Source organism: Brienomyrus brachyistius, unplaced genomic scaffold (genome assembly GCF_023856365.1).
Source record: "Brienomyrus brachyistius isolate T26 unplaced genomic scaffold, BBRACH_0.4 scaffold45, whole genome shotgun sequence".
In the NCBI taxonomy this organism is placed as follows: domain Eukaryota; kingdom Metazoa; phylum Chordata; class Actinopteri; order Osteoglossiformes; family Mormyridae; genus Brienomyrus; species Brienomyrus brachyistius.
This window is the reverse complement of record NW_026042320.1, coordinates 1,922,501-1,946,253: the sequence shown is the minus strand read 5'-3', so window position 1 is coordinate 1,946,253 and position 23,753 is coordinate 1,922,501. Positions and strand designations below refer to the sequence as shown.

General features: G+C 46.9%; 3 protein-coding genes, 2 non-coding genes and 1 pseudogene across 13 annotated transcripts in view; all 6 read left to right on the top strand.

Moving 5' to 3' along the window:
- The window catches only part of LOC125723043 (cytohesin-2-like), a 333,559-nt pseudogene that overhangs the window by 58,766 nt on the left and 251,040 nt on the right, over positions 1–23,753 (top strand).
- Positions 1–23,753, top strand: part of LOC125723074 (uncharacterized) — a 205,579-nt gene that overhangs the window by 49,149 nt on the left and 132,677 nt on the right. The window lies entirely within an intron of this gene.
- LOC125723083 (cytohesin-2-like) overlaps positions 1–23,753 on the top strand; it is a 341,447-nt gene that overhangs the window by 211,515 nt on the left and 106,179 nt on the right. The window lies entirely within an intron of this gene.
- Positions 14,571–18,552, top strand: LOC125723058 (zinc finger CCHC domain-containing protein 3-like). 9 transcript variants are annotated; one of them, XM_048999488.1, is made up of 6 exons: positions 15,293–15,364; positions 15,542–15,564; positions 15,924–16,034; positions 16,144–16,731; positions 16,945–17,059; positions 17,610–18,552. In XM_048999488.1, the coding sequence occupies exon 6, from the start codon at positions 17,657–17,659 to the stop codon at positions 18,530–18,532; it is 876 nt and encodes a 291-aa protein (XP_048855445.1). In that variant the 5' UTR covers positions 15,293–15,364; positions 15,542–15,564; positions 15,924–16,034; positions 16,144–16,731; positions 16,945–17,059; positions 17,610–17,656; the 3' UTR covers positions 18,533–18,552. The 9 variants fall into 9 exon arrangements, with proteins under 9 accessions (XP_048855441.1, XP_048855440.1, XP_048855446.1 ...); XM_048999484.1 differs by lacking the exons at positions 15,293–15,364; positions 15,542–15,564 and adding an exon at positions 14,571–14,764; XM_048999483.1 differs by lacking the exons at positions 15,293–15,364; positions 15,542–15,564 and adding an exon at positions 14,571–14,774.
- Positions 22,918–23,114, top strand: LOC125723136 (U2 spliceosomal RNA). Its single transcript, XR_007386772.1, has one exon. It is a non-coding gene; the product is annotated as a U2 spliceosomal RNA (small nuclear RNA).
- Positions 23,528–23,641, top strand: LOC125723112 (U5 spliceosomal RNA). Its single transcript, XR_007386749.1, has one exon. It is a non-coding gene; the product is annotated as a U5 spliceosomal RNA (small nuclear RNA).

Below are 23,753 nucleotides of genomic sequence, written 5' to 3'. Positions count from 1 at the left end.
GTATAAAGCTCAGTCTCAGCTTTCCAGTGCTGGGCATAGCTTCTTCTACACATCCTAGCCACCCATTATCATCATATGCAGCCGCAACGTAACCTTTGGTGCTTGTAAAGTCGAGTGAATCCATAAGTCTGCACTTACACTGGACTGATTTGCACACCTCTGATGAATGCAGGGCATTTATTAGCCATATTTACTAGCCATGTGGGCCTTTTCAGTGGTGTGGCAAGTACAGGTGTCTGCAATGACATTAATGAAGCTTCCATTAAATTCCATTGTAGCATATTTGTAACTGTCACGACCACGGCGGAGGTAAGCGGTGATCGTGTGGGTTGGCTGGTACAGAGCAGGCAAACAGGCAGGTATCGGGGCGAAGCTGGCAAACAGGCAGGTATGGGGGCGAAGCTGGCAAACAGGCAGGTATGGGGGCGAAGCTGGGGTCTATTGTGGACCGGGGACTTGGACCAGGAAACAAGACCATCACCAAACCACAACTAACTACAATGACGGACAAGGGGAACCGGTCAGACCAGGACTTAAATACACAAAGACTAATCAAAGGAAGCGGACACAGCAGGAGACGATCAGGGAAGCACACGTGGGTAATCAGGGGGCGTGGCACATGAGGATAATCAGGGGGCGTGGCACACGTGGGTAATCAGGGGGCGTGGCACACGAGGAGCGGACGAGCCGGGCATGACAGAATCCTTAACTAATGCTGTTACTTACACCTGTGCTTGTTATACTATTCCATGTCAGTTTGGCTGCCATTAAAAAGGCCCATTAGTGATATGAAACCATGTGACGCTGCGTTTACATCATGATCTCTCAGCAACACCTTAAAAACCAAAGGCCACATTTTCTGGAGATGTTCATGACATTATGATCTAGCTTTAGTAAAAATGTATCAATTTTGAAATATAGATTTTTTTTTTGTTATTGAATTTTACTACTTTAATCAGTTATTACATAGTAATTATTCATATGGGATGGCATATAATTTGGTCAATCTATAGAGCTGGACAAGGTAAATATAGCCAGTCAAAGTCATAGCCCCCCTCCCCCCAAAAAAAAATAAGTTAAAACTTTGTTTGCCTAAATCTCCCCCAATATTGATCCCAGACACGCCCAATTTCAGTTTCATGAGTTACTCATGTGACCAAATCAGCTGCCAAGTTTCGTTAAAATCCATGATGATGAGGTCCGAAAGTGTGATGATTTGACATGGTGCCCCATCCCGCAGCTGAATCAATGTTGGGAGACGATCCTGGCGCTTGCTGGAGTTTCTGCTTGGTTTTGTAAATGGACGGCACCCAGTGGCAAGTCATTGGTACTATTGGTACTATTGGTACAGAGAGAAGCAGATGAGCCCCTCTGTCCTGTCTGGTGACTGTGTGTGGATCCCCCTACAAAAGCACATTTCTGTATATAAGTCAACTATCTCCTATTACTGTGCCTTTGTTTCCTCGTCTGCACACAGACTACACACGACTGAACCACATTTCTTAGGATATCTGAAGATGGCGGCGCGTGCACACGCAGCGGCTCAGCACTCCGTAAAGCGCTTCCCGTTCTTAGGTATTTTATGGTGTTTGTGGGGACGTGGCTCGGTTCGACAATCCCGGAGGAGGCTATCCAGCTACCCGGACGCACTATACACGCGCCAACAGGGCGATCGACTCCGGTAAGAGCAGAGGAGGTGGACTGTGTGTGTACACAAATAACAGCTGGTGCACAGACGCTAAAATCACTGACACTCATTGCTCCCTGGATTTGGAGTATTTGATTGTAAAGTGTTGCCCCTTTTACCTACCAAGGGAATACTTGGATGTTATGATCGCTGCTGTTAATACCCCCCCTCAAGCTAACACTGTTGTAGCTCTGGGCTACTTGCTAACTCCTATTAGAAAGCAACAGAGTGCCCATCCGCCAGGGGTGTGTATAATAGCAGGTGATTTTAACCAAAGCGAATCTGAAGACTGTGCTCCCCAAATTGTACCAGCATGTTCAGTGTCCTACAAGAGGAGCTGACACTGCAGACCATGTGTACAGTAATATCAAGCAGGGTTTTACAGTATCAGCTTTCCCTCATTTGGGCCAGGCTGACCACATCTCCCTGTATGTAACTCCAGCATATAGACCACTCATTAACATGGTGAAACCAGCTCCTAGAGTAAGACGAGGGTGGCCAGGGGGAGCATCTGAACAGCTGCAGGATTGTTTTGACCACACTGACTGGTCCATATTCGAGGATGCTAACATCAACACCTACACCTCCACTGATCTTCACTATATAAAATACTGCATGGTCATTGTCACCAGCACAAAACAAATTTGTATCTTTCCCAACAACAAGCCATGGATGACCAAAGATGTTTGTCTTCTGCTAAAGAGGCGTAACATGGCCTTTAGGTCGGGTGACCACAACAATACAGCATTGCCAGGTCGGAGCTGAGGAGGGGCGTCAGAGACGCAAAGGCGACCTATAGAAGGCGGATTGCGAGCCACTTCGGCAGCTCCGATCCCAGACGCGGATGGCAAGGGATACGGCACATCACAGACCAAAACAGCAGTATCAACTTATCTACCAGCAACAGTGTTCCTTTGGCCGAAGAGCTCGATCACTTCTTCGGCCGCCATGAGAGGGTGGCTACAGAGACTGTTACGGCCCCAGCAGCAGCCATCAACAGGCAGGAGCTCATCCTGCAGAGTACTGATGTAGAACGGACACTTCGCAGTGTCAACATACGGAAAGCAGCTGGTCCTGATGGCGTCCCAGGGCGGGTGCTAAGAGACTGTGCCTGGGAGCTGGCTGGGGTTTCACAAACACCTTTGACCTTTGATACATCTCTGTCACTGTGCTCTGTTCCTGCCTGTTTAAAAACCTGTAAAGTAGTGCCATTATCAAAACAGACCATAATAACATAATTTTTTTTTTTTTCATTTTCGCCCTCCACCCCTTCCGGGGTATGGGCCGCCAAAGGCAGATCTCCAGAGGTTTCTGTCCTGGGCCATTCTTTCTAGTTGACTCCAGGTGTAGCCCATCCTTGTCATTTCTGCCTCGAGGTCTCATCTCCAGGAGTTTCTTGGACGGCCACTCTTCCGCTTGCCTTGGGGGTTCCATCTGAGAGCCTGTCTGGTGATGTTGGTTTGTGGTTTGCGGAGGGTATGCCCTATCCATCCCCATCTTCTCTTCCAGATTTCTGCTTCTACTGAAGGTTGGTAGGTCTTTTCCCATAGGTTGGTGTTACTGATGGTGTCTGGCCAGCGGATGTGGAGAATCTTTCTGAGACAGGTGTTGATGAACGTCTGGATTCTTCGGATGTTGGTTTTGGTTTCCTCCAGGTTTCGGCCCCGTACAACAATACTGACTTCACATTAGAATTGAACAGACGGATCTTGGTGGTCAAGGTCAGTTCTCTGGAAGCCCAGATGTTCTTGAGCTGGATGAAGGCGGCTCTTGCTTTGCCGATCCTTGCCTTGACGTCTGTATCTGTTCCACCCTGCTGGTCGATGATGCTGCCCAGGTAGGTGAAGGACTGTACCTCCACCAGGGAACTTCCATTCACCGTGACTGAGTTGTTGCTGTTGGAGTTGGTCTTAAGAATCTTGGTCTTCTCCGTGTGGATGTTGAGTCCAGCCTGTGATGATGTGGTTGCCAGCACATTGATCTTCTCTTCCATCTGCTGTTGACTGTGGGAGAGAAGCGCGAGATTGTCTGCAAAGTCTAGGTCTTCCAATTGGCTCCACAAGGTTCACTGGATTCCATTTCTGCATTCACTGGTGGATGTCTTCATGATCCACTTGATAGCGATGAGGAAGAGGAACGGGGATAACAAGCACCCCTGTCGGACTCCTGTCTTCACTTGGAAAGTGAAGAAAACAAAGGAACTCATCATTGATTTTAGTAGGAAAAGGGTGGGTCACCAGCCTCTGGTGATAAATGGGGAAGTTGTGGAGAGGGTGTCAACATTCAGGTTCCTGGGCACATACATATCGGAGGACCTCACCTGGACAAATAACAGAATTTGCTTGATCAGGAAGGTGCAGCAAAGACTGTAATTCCTGAGGGTTCTCAGGAGAATCAACCTGCCACAACATCTGCCGGTGTCCTTCGATCACTGCTCCATTGAGAATAATAATAATAATAAATTGTATTTGTATTGCACTTTATCCATCCATCCATTTTCCAAACCGCTTATCCTATTGGGTCGCGGGGGGTCCGGAGCCTATCCCGGAATCAATGGGCACGAGGCAGGGAACAACCCAGGATGGGGGGCCAGCCCATCGCAGGGCACACTCACACACCATTCACTCACACATGCACACCTACGGGCAATTCAGCAACTCCAAGTAGCCTCAGCATGTCTTTGGACTGTGGGGGGAAACCGGAGTACCCGGAGGAAACCCCACGACGACACGGGGAGAACATGCAAACTCCGCACACATGTGACCCAGGCAGAGACTCGAACCCGGGTCCCAGAGGTGTGAGGCGACAGTGCTAACCACTGCACCACCATGCCGCCGTATTGCACTTTATATTCTAGCAATTATATTCAGACTGATACAGTTTGTAAAAACCCTGTAGCTTTGAGCTTAAGGACGTCTGGAAAACTAATAATTCAATTAATCTAAATGGTGGTGAGTTATTTGTGTTCTCTACCGTGAACACCCGTGTACAATAATCATTAAATTCATTTACTATATCAATTTCATTTTCAATTATAAAGTCCTTACTATCCTGTAAATTGGTGATTTCAGCTTTTAGAGCTTTTTTGGAGATAAAACATTGGAAGAAACTTTTAATGTCATTCTTAGCTTTCAGTCTCATACCATTAAAGTTTGCCTTCCTCACAATATACTTTTTTCTTTTGGATTTTGCTCTTCTGACACGAAAATTTGCCTGAAATTTAACCATGTTATGATCACTACTGTCCAGTGGTTCTAAAACCTCTAATTTTCCAATTCTGTCCTGGTTATTAAAGAGAACAAGATCAAGAATGGCATCTCCCCTGGTAGGGATGTTAACAAACTGAGTAAAAAAACAATCCTGTACCACTTCCACCATCTCCAGTTCATTTACAGAAGAGCCAGAGACTGTGTCCCACTGTATCCCTGGTAAATTAAAATCACCCATAACCACCACATCATTTTTATTACTCATAATCCTGATGTCGTCATACAACATTCTGCTTTCCTCTGCAGCTACATTAGGTGTCTATAACAAACACTGACAATTAGGCCATTTGAGTCTTTAGCATCTATTTTAGCATCTGTCATTTCCGTACTGGGCATCTTCCCAGTGGGCTGAGGGCTACGGGGACCTTCAGAATTCATTATGCCCCCCCGCTCCCCATTATGTACTGGGGATTCCAAAGTGGGGGGGGTGGGTTTTAGTCCCACCTAAGATGACTCCTTCTCTTTATCATATTGATTGTTGCAATGAACCAAGGCAGTAGAAAGTGTAACAGGAAGCTTCATCACCATACCAGGTCTGAGGCTTAGAACGGCCATGTCCTCTGCTGGGTCTCACTTTGTCTATGGCCAACAGCTTTTAGCTGCTTGTCATGCTTACATTAGGCATCGCTTGAGGAAGGCTCATGCTGCATCTCACGGGGGCTTTATAACCTAGGGGTCTCTGAAAAGAAGCACTAAGTACCATTATGTGTGTCCAGAGCCCCTTTGCTGTTTAAAGTGGACACACTAAGAAAAAACTCACACAGCCCCAACTATGCAGCAGAGTGGCGCAGAGGAAGTGTGCTGGGCCCATAACCCAGAGGTCAATGGATTGAAACCATTCTCTGCTATGTTGTCTCTCTTTTCTTATGCCACGTTTAAGTGCTTCACAGCAAATTGCTGATCTTTCCTTCATTAAGGCTCTTGTCCCCTAGTGTTCAGAGGTTTTCTTAAACTTTGTCATCTTACTCTTGGCCCAGTTTTGCCCCCCTTTCCTCAGCTCTTCTTTGAAACTCTGCTTCTAAGGTCAGCATCCCAGACACCTTTTCACTGATGCTGATGACACTGATAGAGATGGTGAAACATGGCACCAAGATAGAAGAATGAGTGAAGCACCAAGTACTCTAAAGTGTGTTATGATACCCTTTGCTCTTTAAAGTAGAAACACTGAGGAAAGACTCAGCTGGTCATTGTTCTACTACCTGCAAGCCGATTATTAGTGCATCTCCAGCCAACCGCCTCTGCTGTTTTACAAAATTCACAGCTAATCAGCTCAAAAATTTGTCAGACTTTTTCCATTTTCTGTTGGCATTTAAACCCCTGACCGCTAGATGGCAGTGTTGTAATCTATCTTCAGCCATCTGACTCATCCACTCCAACGTAAACAAAGCCAAAAACCAAAATGGCAGTGCATGCAGAAACAGCAGCCCGGAGCTTTTCAATGCTACGCTTTTGTTGTGTAATACTGGTTTCTTTGCTTCTAGCCCCAGAATTTTTTCTTTATTTTTATTCTTTTTTATTTTTGGTGTATGTATCTTTAGCTTTTATATGTATTTTATCTGTATTTATAAGTGTTAGTCTGTAGTTTTATGCTTACTATGGCGTCTACAGGCTTGCTCCAAATGACATCTCATTGTATTTTCACAGTGACAATAAAAGCATCTCACCTTATCCAAGGTTGGAGGTTGGATAAGGGCGCACCGCTAAAGTTTAGCTTTAGCAAACCTAGCAAAGAGTGCTTCATTACAGGATGCAAGACGGCCAGGCCCACGGGCAGCCTGGCCCACTCATTTCTGATTGGTCAGAAATTACACTGTCTCTCAGATCTGATTCATTGACTATTTCCTCTATGTATTTCTGCGTCGTCGTGCTCCGTGAAAATTAGCAACAATTTTGTACCAAATTCAATACAGGAGAGACTTCATGCTAATCTGTAGAAAATAATCTGAATAACCTATCAAGTCAAGAGCTTGGTAACATTATTAGAAATCATGGTATTGGGTTTCATTGTTATGCAGATGATACACAGTTGTACATATCTGTTAACCCTGATGATATATCACTGCTATCTCGGTTAGAAGACTGTCTATTAGATATCCAGTGCTGGATGGCAAAAAATTTCCTTATGTTAAACACAGAAAAAACAGAAGTTCTGGTAATTGGTCCCAAGGCTGCTAGAAATAAGTTCCACCACCTCAACGTTGGTAACCTTCCTACACAACCTAACATGGTAGTTAGAAATCTTGGCGTTCTTGTCGATTCAGATCTATGCTTTGATGCTCACATAAGAAGTATTACTAGAACTGCATTTTATCATCTACGGAACATAGCCAAGCTTCGTAAGATGCTCTCACTTAATGATGCAGAAAAACTAATACATGCCTTCGTAAGTTCCAGACTGGATTACTGTAATGCCCTCCTATCGGGTTGCCCGTCTGGATCCTTGCATAAACTTCAGATGGTACAGAATGCTGCAGCCAGAGTTCTAACAAACACTAAAAAATTTGATCATATTACACCGGTCTTATCCTCTCTTCATTGGCTGCCAGTTAAGTCTCGAACTGACTATAAAATACTGCTATTAACTTATAAAGCACTAAATGGCCTTGCACCAGAATACCTTAGTGAACTGCTGACCACATACAACCCTCCACGCTTGCTTCGCTCTCAAGCCATGGGATATCTGTTAGTGCCTAGGGTAGAAAGAGCTACGGCAGGCTGCAGAGCTTTCTCCTACAAAGCTCCTCTGCTGTGGAATGGTCTTCCACCGGATGTGCGGGTTTCAGGTTCACTCTCAATATTCAAGTCCAGACTAAAAACACACCTGTTTAGTTTAGCGTATAGGGACACTAGTTCTAGCCCTAGCTAACTCTTCACTCCCAGTCAGACCTGTAGTGTGAGGTGTAGAGCTGGGTGGGGATCGGTGCCATTGGCTTTGGATGAACTGGATTGTCAGTGCTGTCACTCTAGCTTTGCAATCTCTTGTGGAACTGGAGTGCTGACATTTCAGGGACTCCCCATGCCGGCATTCCCACTTGCCTCTCCCTCCTACTGATGCTGCCATAGCCATATCTGCCGGAGCTTGCAGATTGCACTTCATATTGTACTCACCTAGCTTTTAGCACTGCCAATAGCCTCCTCTACTATGCCTAATTGTACATTTTATTTCCCCTACTCCTCCTGGGGGTGATGCCTGGAGACCTCAATCTATCAAGATATCCAGCACACCCGACCACCACCAGTGACGTCCCTGCATCCAGCTCGCCGTTCTGATCTTCCATGTATGACCCGCTGCCTTACCTCTGGTTGCCTGGCAATTGGAAGAAGACTCGGCTTCGGCATTGGCTTATCTTCCTTGCTCTCCTCTCTCTATTTGACTATCCCTGCCGGCCCCTGGAGGATGGGCTTCCCCTTTGAGTCTGGTCCCTCTCAAGGTTTCTTCCTTCTAGGGAGTTTTTCCTTGCCACTGTCGCCTATGGCTTACTCACTGGGGGCTTTGGGTGAGGATACTGTAAAGCGCTTTGAGACAATGTAATGTTGTGATAATGCGCTATATAAAAATAAATTTGTTGTTGTTTGTTGTTGAATGATCTAAATAAAAAGGTAAAAGTGAAAGATTTTGCCTGACTTTCTCCAGCTTTGTCTGAAACATCATCTCTATCTTACAAAGGTGTTAAATACCGTTATATCATTATGGAAGGTTTACTGTTGATCACTTGAGATTACAGTCTTCATGTGCGTCTTTTTATTCATATAAACCCTCGTCTTTAATGTATAAGAGCAGGGTATCTGCAGATTCTTAAAAAATGTTACATTGGATTTTCCAAAATTAAGGCCTTAAATATTTTTTAAAATGACTAGTAGTCCTTAAATCCAGAGTTCAAAGGTCTTAAAATACCACAGACCCAGTAAACAAGATTGCTATATGTTTTTCTGGTAATCTATAAAGAATTTGGTGAATTTCTAATTGGCGTTTTGCATTTTTGTGTATGAGATCGGAATGAGCGTAACCGCCAACATTTCCGTTGTGTTTGTGGGAGGGGCGCTATTTCAGGGACGCACATTAGCAGTTTGTTGCTAGTGGACACGTCATTCATGGAGAAGTGCAAGTTTAACGTTAACTGGGTTAGATAATCCGACATTTGCGACATGGTTAAAAGCAGTTCCAGGTAATAGCTATGAGACCCCCTGTATGCTGTGCAAGAAGCTTTTTAAACTTGGTTCAGTGGGAGTTAAAGCTGTAGAGTCACATCTGCACAGCGTGAAGCACAAAGCTGCTGCCATAACCCGCCAACAGGCGCCTGCCATTTCTCACTTCTGTTCCGTCTCAACAGTTTCTCAGACTTCAGCTCCATCTCAGAACCCAGCAGCGACCGCCACATCAGTTACAGTGACAGACCTCAGGACTACCTTTGGGTCCAGCGCTACCCTCCAGGCAGAGGTACTGTGGTGCCTGCACAGCGTAACAAGACACCAATCCTACAGCGCTAATGAGGGAGTTGGGGATATGTTTCTGTGTGTCCATTCATTCCTACATAGAGTTTTAATCCCGTTTACATGAAAAGCTGTAGTTATATTGCCCCTGACAATTCCAAATTTCTATCTGCAGCAAACTGACAAACCGAATAAGCCCAGGACACTGGAAAATGCTTGAACAACGTGGTAAAGTGGATTTCAGCTTTTTCTGTTGTTACATTTGTATGTTTCCCGACTAGGAAATCGCAATAAACTTCACGTGTGGTAAAGACAAAACAGCCTATTTCACAAGATTTGATTTGGCTCCTGACATCATTAAACTCCGCGTGGTCGATGTCAACAGTGGCAGTTTTACTTTGATGTTTGATGAGACCCTCAACCAAACAACTAAAACCAAGCAACTGGACCTACATGCTCGTTACTGGAAAGAGAATCAAGTCCAGTCCAGATAGCTGGGATCCCAATTCATGGGTCATAGAACACCTTAGGATTTACTACACCACTTTAAAGTAAGTTATAAGCCAACACTAATATCTAAATCTAAATACCTGTAGTCTAACTATAGCTGTTTTGTTTTGAAATGATGCATTATTATTATTCTTGCATTCGTGTTGGAATCTGTAACAGAGAACACATTTTATTTTTCAACTGGAAAATGCGTAAATCTAAAAAAAACAACACATTTTTGAAAATTTCACAATAATAAAATATGACTTTCCCGTGCAGCAGTTCTAAGTTTTACTTGTTGTGATAGATGATCACCTAGTCTATATATGCTTGATAAATGACACTCAGTTTTTCATCAGCTGCTTTCAGTCTCCATGGATGGACCAAATGTAAACTGGAAGTTTTTAGAACTGCTTCATGAAGAACAGCATGAGCAGTATGAGGGCACTCAGCTGATTGTGGTTGGGAGCTGTGGCCTTCAAACCCCATATAATGCCAGCAAATGTGGTTTCTCCTTATGGCAGCTAGAGGAAGTTTGAAAGTCATTTGTATTCTCTTCCATAGTGTGCCAGCAAGGAGAGAGGACTTCACTGCTTTTACTAAATCTGCTAAATTTCCACTTGCATCCTGTAGCCACTGATGGCTTAAACTTACCAGTAGCAGAGAGCCCTGGAGGTGTGGCCGTCTCTGACCAGGTACCTGGATGCAGTCAGAATGAGGAAGCTACCAAATCCAGGAACTGCATCGTTTGACACCCTTGAAGCTGCTCAGACAGACCCCTCATCTTCGCAAAGCTACATTTCTACATTTCTGCTATCACCAGGACCTTCACTCCTTTCTTGACAAGATATCAAACTGATGAACCAGTGATGCCATTCTTAGCCACAGACTTGGCTGAGTTGATGAAGGTAATATCCTAGCACTGGACAGGTTGATGTTGCAAATTTATTTACATTTCTCCCTGAACATAATCTGTCCTCAGGTTAGTGTTTTACCTGATTAATATGTGATTAATATGAATGATTTATTAATTATATACAGATACTCATACCCACACATCCATCCATCCATCCATCCATCCATTTTCCAAACCGCTTATCCTACTGGGTCGCGGGGGGTCCGGAGCCGATCCCAGAAGCAATGGGCACGAGGCAGGGAATAACCCAGGATGGGGAGCCAGCCCATCGCAGGGCACACTCACACACCAGTCACTCATACACGCACACCTACGGGCAATTTAGTAAGTCCAATTAACCTCAGCATGTTTTTGGACTGTGGGGGGAAACCAGAGTACCCGGAGGAAACCCCACATGTGACCCAGGCGGAGACTCGAACCCGGGTCCCAGAGGTGTGAAGCAACAGTGCTAACCACTGCACCACCATGCCGCCGCAGGGTGCACCTTGACATGAGAAATTACAATGGGAGGCAAATGGTAGAGGAGCTAGACAGTAGTGGTTACATCACCAATGACAAGTCCCCTCTCACCAGGATCAGCATGGACCATATGCTGAGACACCGGGGCACTAAAGGGCTTTGAGTCCCAGGGAGCAGACATAAATACTCATTTATTGGATCAAAGCATCATCCATCCATCCATCCATTTTCCAAACCGCTTATCCTACTGGGTCGCGGGGGGTCCGGAGCCGATCCCGGAAGCAATGGGCACGAGGCAGGGAACAACCCAGGATGGGGGGCCAGCCCATCGCAGGGATCAAAGCATCAGATAAATGTAATTTATGCATTAATAAGATATTCCTACAGAGCAATTTCTAAAAGACATGGCAGTGCCCTAACATCTCATGTAATAAACCCTTTGGCATCATCTGCTGCCTTATTCAGCCTAACCCAATAGTCCAGAGGATCCTCCCTAGCATCTGACTTGGTTGAACAAAAATCTACTGGAGGCATCCCAGAATGCACAGTCAAATAAGAATGCTGCTTCAGGACACTAAGGACTGCATCCACATCTCCAGTGGCAGTGACAGTATCATTACTATGCAGCCATGCTCTGACCACATCTCTGGCACATCCCATCAGTCTGCTTGTGCCTGCAGTAGGGATGGGTGAACCTAAGCATTCAGAGGTTTCCCCAGCAGATAGACTATTTTGCATCTTAGAGAGGGCACTGAGGTAGAGATTGGTAAACAACTTCACAATATTATTCTTAACCTGCCAGACCTGGATTATCCCTTCTGTCAGAAATCGTGCAGGCAGAGCCCACTTGAAGCAGAGCCGAGAGGTAGGGCTACATGTTAAACTAAAGGCAGAAAAATACTTGCTTTTCATTACACACTTATGTACGTATGTACAGCCGCGGTCCGTATCCTGCGTTCTTTGCGTCGGTTTTTGTGCACGTACTCAAAAATTAACGGAACGTATACGGAGATGCAATACCTGCATAATTTATAGGGGGCAGTGTTGCGAGATCTGCAGTCAACAGTCAAGATGTCCACGTTTGAGGACCTGTTGATTGAGCAGGTCCGCAATTATCCTCATCAAAATAACGTGTAATAATAGATGGCAAGAGATTTCAAACATCCTGAATTTTAATTTGGAAATTTGTAAAAACAAGTGGCAACAAGTGCGAGACCGGTATGTTAGAGCCCGGAAAATGTTAGTCGCGAAACGAAGCGGTGATCCTGCTGACCTGATGTTTTGCCTAGCAATTATCCACCGTCTGGACTGGATGAAGTGTCACCTCAACCACAAAACTACTGAAGCTAATTTCCCTAGAATTGACACGGTAAGTGTTTTTTTTACTTATTGTTCGGAATAACATCCATCCATCCATCCATTTTCCAAACCGCTTATACTACTGGGTCGCGGGGGGTCCACAGCCTATCCCAGAAGCAATGGGCACGAGGCAGGGAGCAACCCAGGATGGGGGGCCAGCCCATCGCAGGGCACACTCACACACCATTCACTCAAACATGCACTCCTACGGGCAATTTAGCAACTCCAATTAGCCTCAGCATGTCTTTGGACTGTGGGGGGAAACCAGAGTACCCGGAGGAAACCCCACAACGACATGGGGAGAACATGCAAACTCCACACACATATAACTCAGGCGGAGACTCGAACCCGGGTCCCATTGGTGCAAGGCAACAGTGCCAACGACATGGGGAGAACATGCAAACTCCACACCTGATGAACCAGTGATGCCATTCTAAACTCCTGCACCACCATGCCACCCCAGACTTTAACTTGATTTATTTAAAATATTTCCTAGAATAGCGTATACTAAATTCAACCCAAAAAGCGAGTGCAAATTATTACATCATTTAATTTGAGTAAATTCTACAGTTTATTTATTTGCAGTTTACGTACTAAATTACAGTGCATTGCAGCATTTTATCAGCAAGGTTCTCATAAATATTGCCCTACTTTCTACAGTATTGTACTATTTTACTGATAAACAGTGTTACTTTGATAATTTCACTGTTTATTACAGCAGGGGTGCAGATTGAACCCACAACCCTGGAGGTGTGAGGCTACAGTAGGAGCAATGGGCCACTATTGATACTGTGAGAAATGATGTATTTTTAATCATACACTATAACTGATGTGCCGCTACACTGCTTGTGTATGCTCTGCACCTTGCCTTTCTCCCTTACTTGTCTTTCTTGTTCTCCACACCTTGTGAGCTTCAACATGAGCTGATTGATTGTTTTTCATAAGGCCCCAGGTTAGTTAGGTCCAGTCTCCTGGAAAATCACTAGAATGTGTCCTTGGCTTTGGAAGCTAAGAACACCTTATTTTCAGGGAGAGTCCTGTAATATTTATTTTAATAAATTATTTTTATTGATAAACCTTCATACTGATAATCCTCTTTTAGTGGTCCTAAAAAAACATGATTTAAGACAAATTTCACGATTCAGTAACCCTACTTGTCCAATAGATGGCAGTGTAGTACTTCGACTAAGACGTGCTATGGAAATTGCCGGTAAAATATAAAGCTCGTTTTCCATTTTAAACGTTTGTCTGACTGAAATGACCACATGTTGTACATATGTTATTGTACTATACGTCTAACCTTCAGCGTTATATACCACACCTACCTCAGTTATTTGCAGCAATAAAATATGGATGTGTAATTGGACAGCTGCAAGTTAAGTTGTAGAATCGATTATTTTTCTAAACGTTTATCTGTCTGATTTTACAGTAAAGTATGCATGGACAGATTGTACAATAAGGTGTGAATAAGTTGAAAATATACATGAAATATTATAAAATAATAAATATTTGTAAACATTTAACTAGATAACGACAGCTTCACAGTACTTATATAACCCTGCACAATTTAGAATATCATCACGGCTCCCTGGAAATGATCAGTTATCATTATAGTACAAATAAGCAGTTATCCAGACATCCCAAGTCTCCCGCATATTGACAGCGGCTCCCTGATGCCCCTAAATTAAAAAAAAAATATCCCGGAAACTAGAGCAAGCAAACAAGAGCATGCACGCGAGACAGTAGCGCGCACGAATGAGCAAGTAAATGAGCTAGGAATGAGCGACAGAGAGAGGGATAGAGAGAAAGAGAGAACGTGCGTATGTGTGGATCCTTATATGTGTGACTCTTCATGTAGCCAGTGCTAGACAGACAGTATCCTGGTTGGTTTACTTAGCCATATAAGCCAATCAGATTTCAGTGCGGGCGGGCTTTTATTTAACTCCTAGAGAACCGAAGGTATCGGTTCCATGGAGCGTCACGGCGGAGGGAGAGTGTCTCAAAAAACGAAAATATAAAATGCATTTCACCACAGACTACACAAAAAACGTGTCCTTGTTTAAAAAGGATGAAAAATAATGACAATGTTACGCGCTGAACTGTTTGCAACAGTGATTTCAGCATTGCTCATGACGGTTTAAACGACTGTAAAAGGTACGTCCAGGTGAGTTTAACAAGTGTCATTTAATTTTCTGTATTATTCAGGTAAACACTGGTTAAACACTTGGTTAGTTGTCATGAAAAGACCAAACTCCCTGAAGGCTTTTGTAAAGTAGCAATGGAATATAATTAAGGAATTTACATATAGTAAAAGAATAATCTACTTATATTATTGTCAAAATAATACATAATATTGACCGTCGTAATTCAGTGCGTTGACTAGAGAAAATTAATGAACATATATGAGGCAATACAGAAATTCTGTTCTGTAAAATTAAGTTTGTTGAAAGCTAAATAAATTGCCGTGCATAGGATACAGTGAAATGAGGTTGGTAAGAGCTTTTTTAACGTAAGTACTACTAAATCTCATTATGGAGGCGCGCGTCAGTCAGACGTAAACACGCGAGAGTCTGACTGCGGTCAACGACGTTGTGTGGCGCCAGCGGCAGGCGGTTGTCATGGTTACTTTGCCACAAACCGGCCAAAGTTCGCGCCTTTTGAGTAAGACATGTCTGACGTTCGAGCTCCGGCAAACAAAACCAAAGCCGGATTTATTTAGATAATTTCTGCTTAAACTTTATTAAACTAATACATGTATGTTCCGTGGTAATTTTTGTACTTATCGATGTAGCTGGGTTTCGATAATTTAGAAGTTAATTGCGACTTTTTAGCTGGTTAGCTAGTTCTTGCTAGTTGGTACTAGCATTGCACTGTGTTTTCGTTGGTGTACCTCTGGGTTTTTTGTGTCTGTTAATCTATTAACTACTACAGGGAAGTTTACATCGTTTTTGATAGTGAGTCAGACATACCTGTGCATTAATATGTTTTTCGGGTTGTGTGATTTCCATACATGTATATAGTTGCCACTTGGTTTACCATAGCTTGGTGTTAACTACAGATCTGATTTGGGATTCTGAAATTGCCCTGGTGTGCAGCACATGTCACACTGTCTTCTGATTACTGGTTGCATTTACAACATGCCACATTATATATAAGTCACAGTATTTTGTGTGTCAGGTATAGAGATAAATATTATTTTTTAGGATAAATTCAGTTAAACTAATTGAGAGTTAGCTGTAGTAAGCTGCCCTACACACAAACGCTGTGACCCCAGAGGTGAGCTGCTGTTCACCCAAACGCCCTGACTCCACAGGAAGGCCCACATCCAACCGAACACCGTGACCCCAGAGCTAAGCTGACATGTACCCAAACACCCTGATCGCAGAGTTAAGCTGTCATCTACTCAGATGTCCTAATTCCAAAGGTAAAGCTCTTATCCAACCAACTGCATCCAACCAAGCGCCTTGACTCCAGCGTTAAGATGACATAAACCCAAACACTCTGATAAAAGAGGTATGTTTTCATCCACTCAGGCTCCTTGATCCCAGTGGTAAGCTGCCGTCTACCGAAACACCCTGATCACAGAGGCAAAGCACTGTCCGCCCAAACACCCTGATCCCAGATGTAGGCTGCCATCCACACAAACACATTGTTCCCAGAAGCAATCTGCCATTCACCCAACCATGCTGATCCCAGAGGTAAACTACCTTCCATCTAACCGCCTTGTTCTCTGGGGTAAGCTGACATTTACCCAAATACCCTGATCCCAGAGGCAAGCTGCTGTCTACCCAAACACGCAGACCCCTCAGGTAAGCTCACATCCACCCAAATGCCCTAACCCCAGAGGTAGGCTGCCTGTGACCCAGCCCCCTGACCCCTGAGGTAACCTCGCTTCCACCTAAACACTCTGATCTCAGAGGCAAGCTGACATTTGCCCAAACACCCTGATCACAGAAATAAGCTGCCATCCACCTAAACGACCTACCCCTAGAGGTAAGCTGACATCCATCTAACTGCCTTGATCCTAGGCTGCCCCAGTACGTCTAGGTGATGACAATCCATCCTACAGGGTTGACATGATGTGCTTTCCTGAAGCACACAAAGGACACCTCGGGTTTTATGTAAGTTTGCTTTCTTTTTCTGTGCTTGTGTTTTATTTGGTTTGGATTTTATTTAATGGCATGTATAGAATTTACTGAGCACTTCTTTGGTTGATCACTGTTAGCACATATTCATCAGTATTAACATTATTAACATTTTATTTTATCTGTTGTGCTGTTTATTCTGTGATTGACCTATTTTATTCCTAAGGTTACTGCTTTTATGTGTTTTAGGAATGTGTATGACAGTGTTTTAGCCCGACCCTTGTGCAGAGGTCGGAAGTCTGCGGATATGTTCCTTTTTGAACTTTTTCTTTTTGTCTTAACTTTTTATTGGCATGCATATAAGGTAACATTTTAATTGTTTTATTGGCCATGTAATTAGATTTAAATGGTGTATAATTGTATTTGCTGGTGGAATTGCTCTTTTGCCTGTTTTAAGGGTAATAGTTCTGCAGGTAGTTCTACTTGTTAAATGTTATCCTTAAAATTCTTATTGTACTGGGTTGGCATTGATTTGCATGGTGTTTCAGCCTTTTAGATTGTGATTTTGTGTTAATGTAAGTAGTACAAGCATAATATTTTTTAAAAATCGGCGGGGTGCAGTCTGCGGGTATCGCTTCTTGGCCTTTTGGCTAAGATCAAGTGGATTTTACTGACTTTTTACTGCTTTTTTACGGACTGCGTCGGGTTTTTTAGAGGAAGGCATGGTGAACCTAAGGCGTGACCAGCAGGTGGCTTGACCGCCGCTGCCACGGGGCGACCCGTGCCTTCCTTTTTAGCCTTTTACCCCTGCTTTTATTTCTGTTTTTAGTAGGCTGGGGATCCCGCAGTGGCTGGTGGCTTGTCCGCCGCCCTGCTGGGCGAACTGGTGTTTTTATTTTTAGCTGCTTTTATAGTTTAGCTCTGCTCGGCTCATTGGATCGGATTGGCGGACGTCGGGACCATGGCGGCGGAAGGACTCTGCTCCAGCGGCGACGTCGGTGGACCTTCCCGGATGGCAACGGCCGGCGGACCATCGAGGAAGCCCTTCAGCGGGCCGTGGCTGGTAGCGGGCGGGGGCCTGCGGAATACCGCCCGGTTCTGCTGGAGGGCTGAGGAGGAGGTGGGCACCTTCTCCGACCGGCTGGCCTTCATCCGGGAGGTGGCCTTCAAAGCACTGGGCCTTCAGATGCAGGACATCCTCTGCGTACAGCGGAATGGGCCCTTCCGCTTCTTCGAGGTCACCTTGTCCACCGACGAGAGTTACACCAAGGTCCTGGAGCGGAGCAAGGAGGGGGCCCAGCACTCCCTCCTCGGACGTTACAACATCGAGCCGCTGTGGTGGCCCGACAAGCGGGTAATTACCGTCCATTGTTTCAACCCGCATGTTACCGCCGAGGCCGTTTCCCAATTTCTGACAAAGTATGTGGACCTCCTTCCTGGCCACAGGGACATCCGGGATGAGCTGGGGATCTGGACTGGCCGACGCCAGTTCCAGGCCCGCCTGCGCCCGGACGCTAATGGGGCAGGCGGTTTTAGCCACCCCCCAGCCTATTTTACTCTACAGGGAAATAAGGCATACCTTTTTTATTCTGGACAGCCTCCCTTCTGCCGGCAGTGCCACAGCTTTGGACACACCCTGGAGGGATGCGCCAACCTGCGCTGCCGCAACTGCCTGGAGTCGGGGCACATGGCCAGGGACTGCAAGGGCCCCCGTCGCTGCATTCACTGCAACGGCGAGGACCATCTGGCTCGTTCCTGCCCACAGAAAAAGACTACATATGCCGACGCTCTGTCGGGTAACAGAGCAGTCGGCACGGAGAATGGTGGGGAGCTCTAGCCCCCACGACTGGGCAGGAACAGCCGGCGACGGGGGCAGGAGGAGAAGCCCTGGTCGAGGTGGAGGAGGCCCCTTCGAGTGCGACACCAATGCAGGAGGGGTCTCCGAACAAGGTGGAGCAGCTCGCCCTGGCTCCAGGCGTCAGCAGCAGGCGAAAGAAGAGCGGTGCATCCCCCCGGGGGAGGAAGAAGAGCAGAAGGGAGGCGCAACCCTACGCATCCAGCCCTCCGGCGGCCTCCTCGCCAGCAGTGGCGGCCGGGGACCAAGGCCGACAGTGTCCCCCCTCCCCGATGTTAGAGGCCCCCCGTCTGGTGTGGAACTTGGGACAGTCCCCTGTACCCCCCCAGGAGTACAGCGGTCAACAGGACACTGCTAATGAACAGGAGTACCTGGGGGGGGCTGGAATTGGGGGACCTTTTGAGGTTGACTGAGGAGGGGGGGCAGTAGGACAGTATTGTTTTTAATGGCTGGCTTTTATTATTTTAGTTTGTTGTTTTTAATTGTATTATTATTTTAGCATTCTATGGCCAATTTTTATATTGTCACCTTGAATGTAAGGGGTTTGAGGAACATTTTAAAACGCACATCTGTTTTTAACCAGCTGGCATCTTCTCCCTTCAGCATTTGTTTTCTGCAGGAAGTCCACCTCCGGGACCAGCGGGACGAGGCTCTCTTTTCACGACAGTGGAAGAGGGGTAGATCCTACTGGAGCGTAGGTGGCGTCCACTCCTCAGGCGTCGGGATCCTTTTTGGCGACCGCGCCTTTGAAGAAGTAAGTGCGTTTACCGTCCTTCAGGGCAGGGTTTTGGGAGTGGACGCCACATGGAGGGGACAGCGCCTCCGGGCCATATGTGTCTACGCTCCGGTGGAGGCCTCGTCCCGTATAACTCTCTTTGAAGAGTTGTCCCCGTTCTGTGTCACAGATCGACACTTGATTTTAGGAGGGGACTTTAACATCTCGTTGGAGGGTAGACAGGATGTCAGCTCAGGGCATTTTCGCCATTTTATTCGTTCCTTTAAACTTGTTGACGGTTTTAAAACATGCAACCCCAGCATGCCGGGCTTCACCTGGCATAATAGTCGCGGAGCCAGCAGCCGCATCGACTACATTTTAGCTTCACCCCCCGTTGTTTTTAAAAAGGTGTCCCTCTCCCCACAGTGGCCCACTGACCATCTGGCAGTGGAGGCCACTGTCTCCATAGACGCCCCTGTATATGGGGGCGGCTATTGGAAAATGAACCTGCAGATCCTGGAGGAGAGAGATTTTAGACACCTTTTTTTAGATCACTTCTCCATGCAGTACAGCAAGCAGCGCAGGATGGAGAAGAAGTTCTCCATTCTGCGGCTGGAGAGAAGGTTGCGGGATGAATACGCCGCTCACAACAACGGGGGCACCATCAACCACGAGCGGCTGCTTGACATAAAGGGTGAGCTGAGGCGCCTGCATGAACAGGCTGCCTCGGCCCAAATGCTCCGCGACAAAATATTTGATGTGGAAAATAATGAAAAGTGCAATTCTTTTTTTTCCCACAGAGCCAGGGAAGCCCGGGAGGAGAAGAGCTTTAGCTCTCTCCGTGCCTCAAATGGCAATATAGTCAAGGATACATCAGACATGCTGGAGGTTGCTAAATTGTTTTATCTTAACCTTTTTAATGTTAGGGACACGGACCCGGTTGCTGGGGAGCGCTTCCTAGATAACATCTCACCTTGTCTTCCCAGTGACATCTGGGACGGCTTAGAAGCCCCCATCACCTTGGCCGAGCTGACCGCAGTGCTTGGCAAGATGAACCGCCGCAAGGTACCTGGCCTTGATGGGCTCCCGGTGGAATTTTATTCCACCTTTTGGGATGTCCTCGGGCCGGAATTACTGCAGGTTGTAGAGGACGTTCAGCGCCGGGGTTTGCTCACTAGGAGCATGAGGTCGGGGGTCCTCTCTTTGTTGCACAAGAAGGGCGATCGGGCCGACCTTGGCAACTGGAGGCCCCTGACCATGCTTTGTGTAGACACAAAGCTCATCGCAAAGACCCTTACCGAACGCCTGAAGAAGGCCATGGCTCATCTGGTTCACAGCGACCAGACGTGTGGAGTACCGGGTCGATCGGCGACGTGGAATCTCCACCTCATCCGCGACGCCATCGCCTGGGTGGAGGATAGGAACCTCCCTCTCCTGCTGGTCAGCTTGGACCAGGAGAAAGCCTTCGACCGGGTAGATCACCGCTTCCTGTTCAAAGTATTGGGTAAGTTTGGCTTCGGGCCCTATCTGGGGTGGTTACACACTTTGTATAACGAAGTTGGGAGCCATGTTGTTATCAATGGCTTCCTGAGTGATTTGGTGCCCCAGCGGAGTGGAGTGAGGCAGGGATGTCCCCTCTCCCCCCTCCTCTACGCGCTCTATATAGAGCCACTGGCGTGCGCCATTCGCACCCACCCCGGGGTCGATGGCCTTCTTATCCCAGGAAGTCGGGGGACAACTGTTAAACTGACCCAGTATGCAGACGACACCACGCTTTTCGTCTGCTCGGATCAGTCTCTCGGTCATGCCTTGAGCCTCGTTCACGCGTTCGGTTGGGCCTCTGGCGCGACGCTCAACCTCAGTAAGTCGGTGGCCAAGTATTTCGGCAGCTGGAAGGCGAGGGAGGACGTCGCAGGTGGTCTCACCCTCTGTGACGGTCCTCTCAAAGTTTTGGGGGTCAACTTCCTTTCGGATGGTGCCGCCCGGTTGAACTGGGAGGAGTGGTTGGCGATCGCCAGGCGGAAGATCGGACTGTGGAAGTCCAGGTCCCTGTCCTTCCAAGGTAAGGTTTTAGCCTTAAAAGTGGATATTCTTCCCACCCTGCTCTACCTTGCACATGTGTACCCTTTGCCCCGCTTCATGCGGAGGGGCCTGACGAGGGACGTTTTTAACCTCGTCTGGGGGGGCAGGTATGAGTACGTGCGTAGGGAAGTGATGTATCTCGGAAAGGACAGTGGGGGGAGGGACGTTATTGACTTTCCTCTCAAGCTTGACTGCCTGTTCTTCTCGCAGCTCTGCACGCGCCTGGCAGCTCCCCTCGAGCACCCCCATCAGCACTTTGTGCGTCTGTGGCTGGCTCTCCCCATGAGACGTCTGGTGACGTCGTGGACCAACCTCGGCCCCAAGGCTGAGACCCTGCCGGTTCACTACAGCCACGCTGTCAAGTGGAGTAAGTCTATTCCGGCAGGTGTCAAGACAGAGGCCCTGACCAAGCACAGAGCCCTTTACAAGGCTTTGCTTGGTCATAGGGAGACTCGGGCCATGTTGGGCCTGGAGGAAGGCACATGGGCGAGAATCCAGCCTAAGGGTTTGGATCACAGGCTGCAGGACCTGAACTGGCAGTGCCTTCATGGTAAGCTGCCAGTCAGGGACGTCTTGCACAGGCATAAGCTGACCAGACACCCCCGCTGCCCCAGGCCCGAGTGCAGCGAGGATGAGACCATCAAGCACGTGTTTTGGGACTGCGGGCATGCACAGAGAGTCTGGGGGTTGGTAGCGGGCCTGTGTGGACGTGTAGACCCGCAGCCCGGTCTGACCTACGACAAGGTGTTGAAGGGGTGGGACCCCAACCTCCATAACCCCTTCGGCCCCTGGATGTGGCTGCTGGTCAGCATTACCAAGCGAGAGCTTTGGAATGCCAGGACCGCGCTCATCCGCAGAGGGGTTCGTCTGGAGGCACAAGGGGTATTCCGCAAAATCCGGGCCGATTTGGGTTTCAGGATGGAGACCGACGTCATCCAACGGGGCTACCACGAGGCCAAGGAGAGGTGGAGGGGCCTCTTTTGGCTTTAGCCCCGTTTCATTTAGGTGGTGACGCTCCATCCTACAGGGTCGACATGACGCACTGTCCTGAAGCACACAGGAGGTACTTTGGGTTTTAGGTAAGTGTGCTTTGTTTTTTGTGCGTGTATGGTGTTGCAAATATTCTTTTAATTAACTGCATGTACTGAGATTGAGCACGGCTGTGGTTGGTCACTTTTAGCACCTTTATGTATTAACATTAACTGTATTTATTAACATTTTATTCTATGTGCTGTGCCATGTCTGCGACTAACCAGTTTTTTAGCCTGAGGCCATTGATTTTATGTGTTTTAGGATGATGCATAACCCTGTTTTAACCCGACCCTTGTGCCGAGGCCTGAGGTCTACGGGTCTGTTCCTTTTTTAAGGTTTTAATATTTTAATGGCTTGCATTTGAGGTGACATTTTAATTATGTTAATGGCCATATGATTGTAATCAGATTTTAAAGTGTGTATATGTATTACTTGTTTTTATTGTTATGTTTTGCTTATCCTATAGGGAATGGTTCTGTGATATATTTGTTTAATATTGTTTTAAAGGTTTTTATTGTGTGAATTTAAAATGTACAGAACCGTTTAATAAAGCATGAAATAAAATGAATAAAGCAAAAAAATCTGTTCTTATCAGTTTAATATCTGATACGTCCCCCATGGAGGGGACCACATATTAAACGGATTTTTGGAACAGGGAGCCGGAAGTGGGGCTTGCCCCGTCCGCTCCACGCATCGACCCGGTATTGCAGTGTTTCTGGGAACGGTGCACCTCTACTGCCCCCTGCTGTTGAAAGACAGAGCTGATCGGTGTTCCGCTTATCAGACCGAGAGCCTGCGCCGCTTGCCAGGCGATTAGCCGGTGTCGTGAGGGACGGACCCTGTCCGTGCGCCGGTCCCGCTTCCCTCCGTTTTTCTTTTCTTTTTTTTTTTTTAATTATAAAAAGCACGGTCATGGTACGCTCTCTGAGGGGTGGGCAGCTGTGCTGAGGTAAGGCAGGCCGTCGTCTTTGCCTTTTGAATTTTCTCTCATGTCTGTTTACATGATTGCTGATCTTTCAGATGCCAGGAGGACAGGGAGGAGTCGGGGCCCCGAGGCCGGTGGCTGCGACGCCCCCGAGAATTCAACCCCGAGCGGGGGCGTCACGGAGGCCCGGCTAGCGGCCACCTGCTGAGCGACGGCTATGCATCGACTCGGGTCTCTCTTCATCCCGTATAAATCTTTCGCCTTTTACTAAAGATTTCCGTGGAGAGGGATAGCGATGAGTTCGCTGTATTTTTGGAGGCTCTGTGCAAGCAGAGCTGCACCGCCGCTGTATCAAAGTAAGACTGTGCCCGGCTTAGCGGCCGGCTCTATCTGCCCAGTGGCGCGTTTCTGGTCCTCTGGGATCGTGCGTGGTCTCGCCGGGCGCCGCC

What these genes read in the sequence shown, in the direction of transcription:
- LOC125723058 (XM_048999484.1), top strand. Translation starts at nt 17,657, where the DNA reads ATGGCGGCGGAAGGACTCTGCTCCAGCGGCGACGTCGGTGGACCTTCC.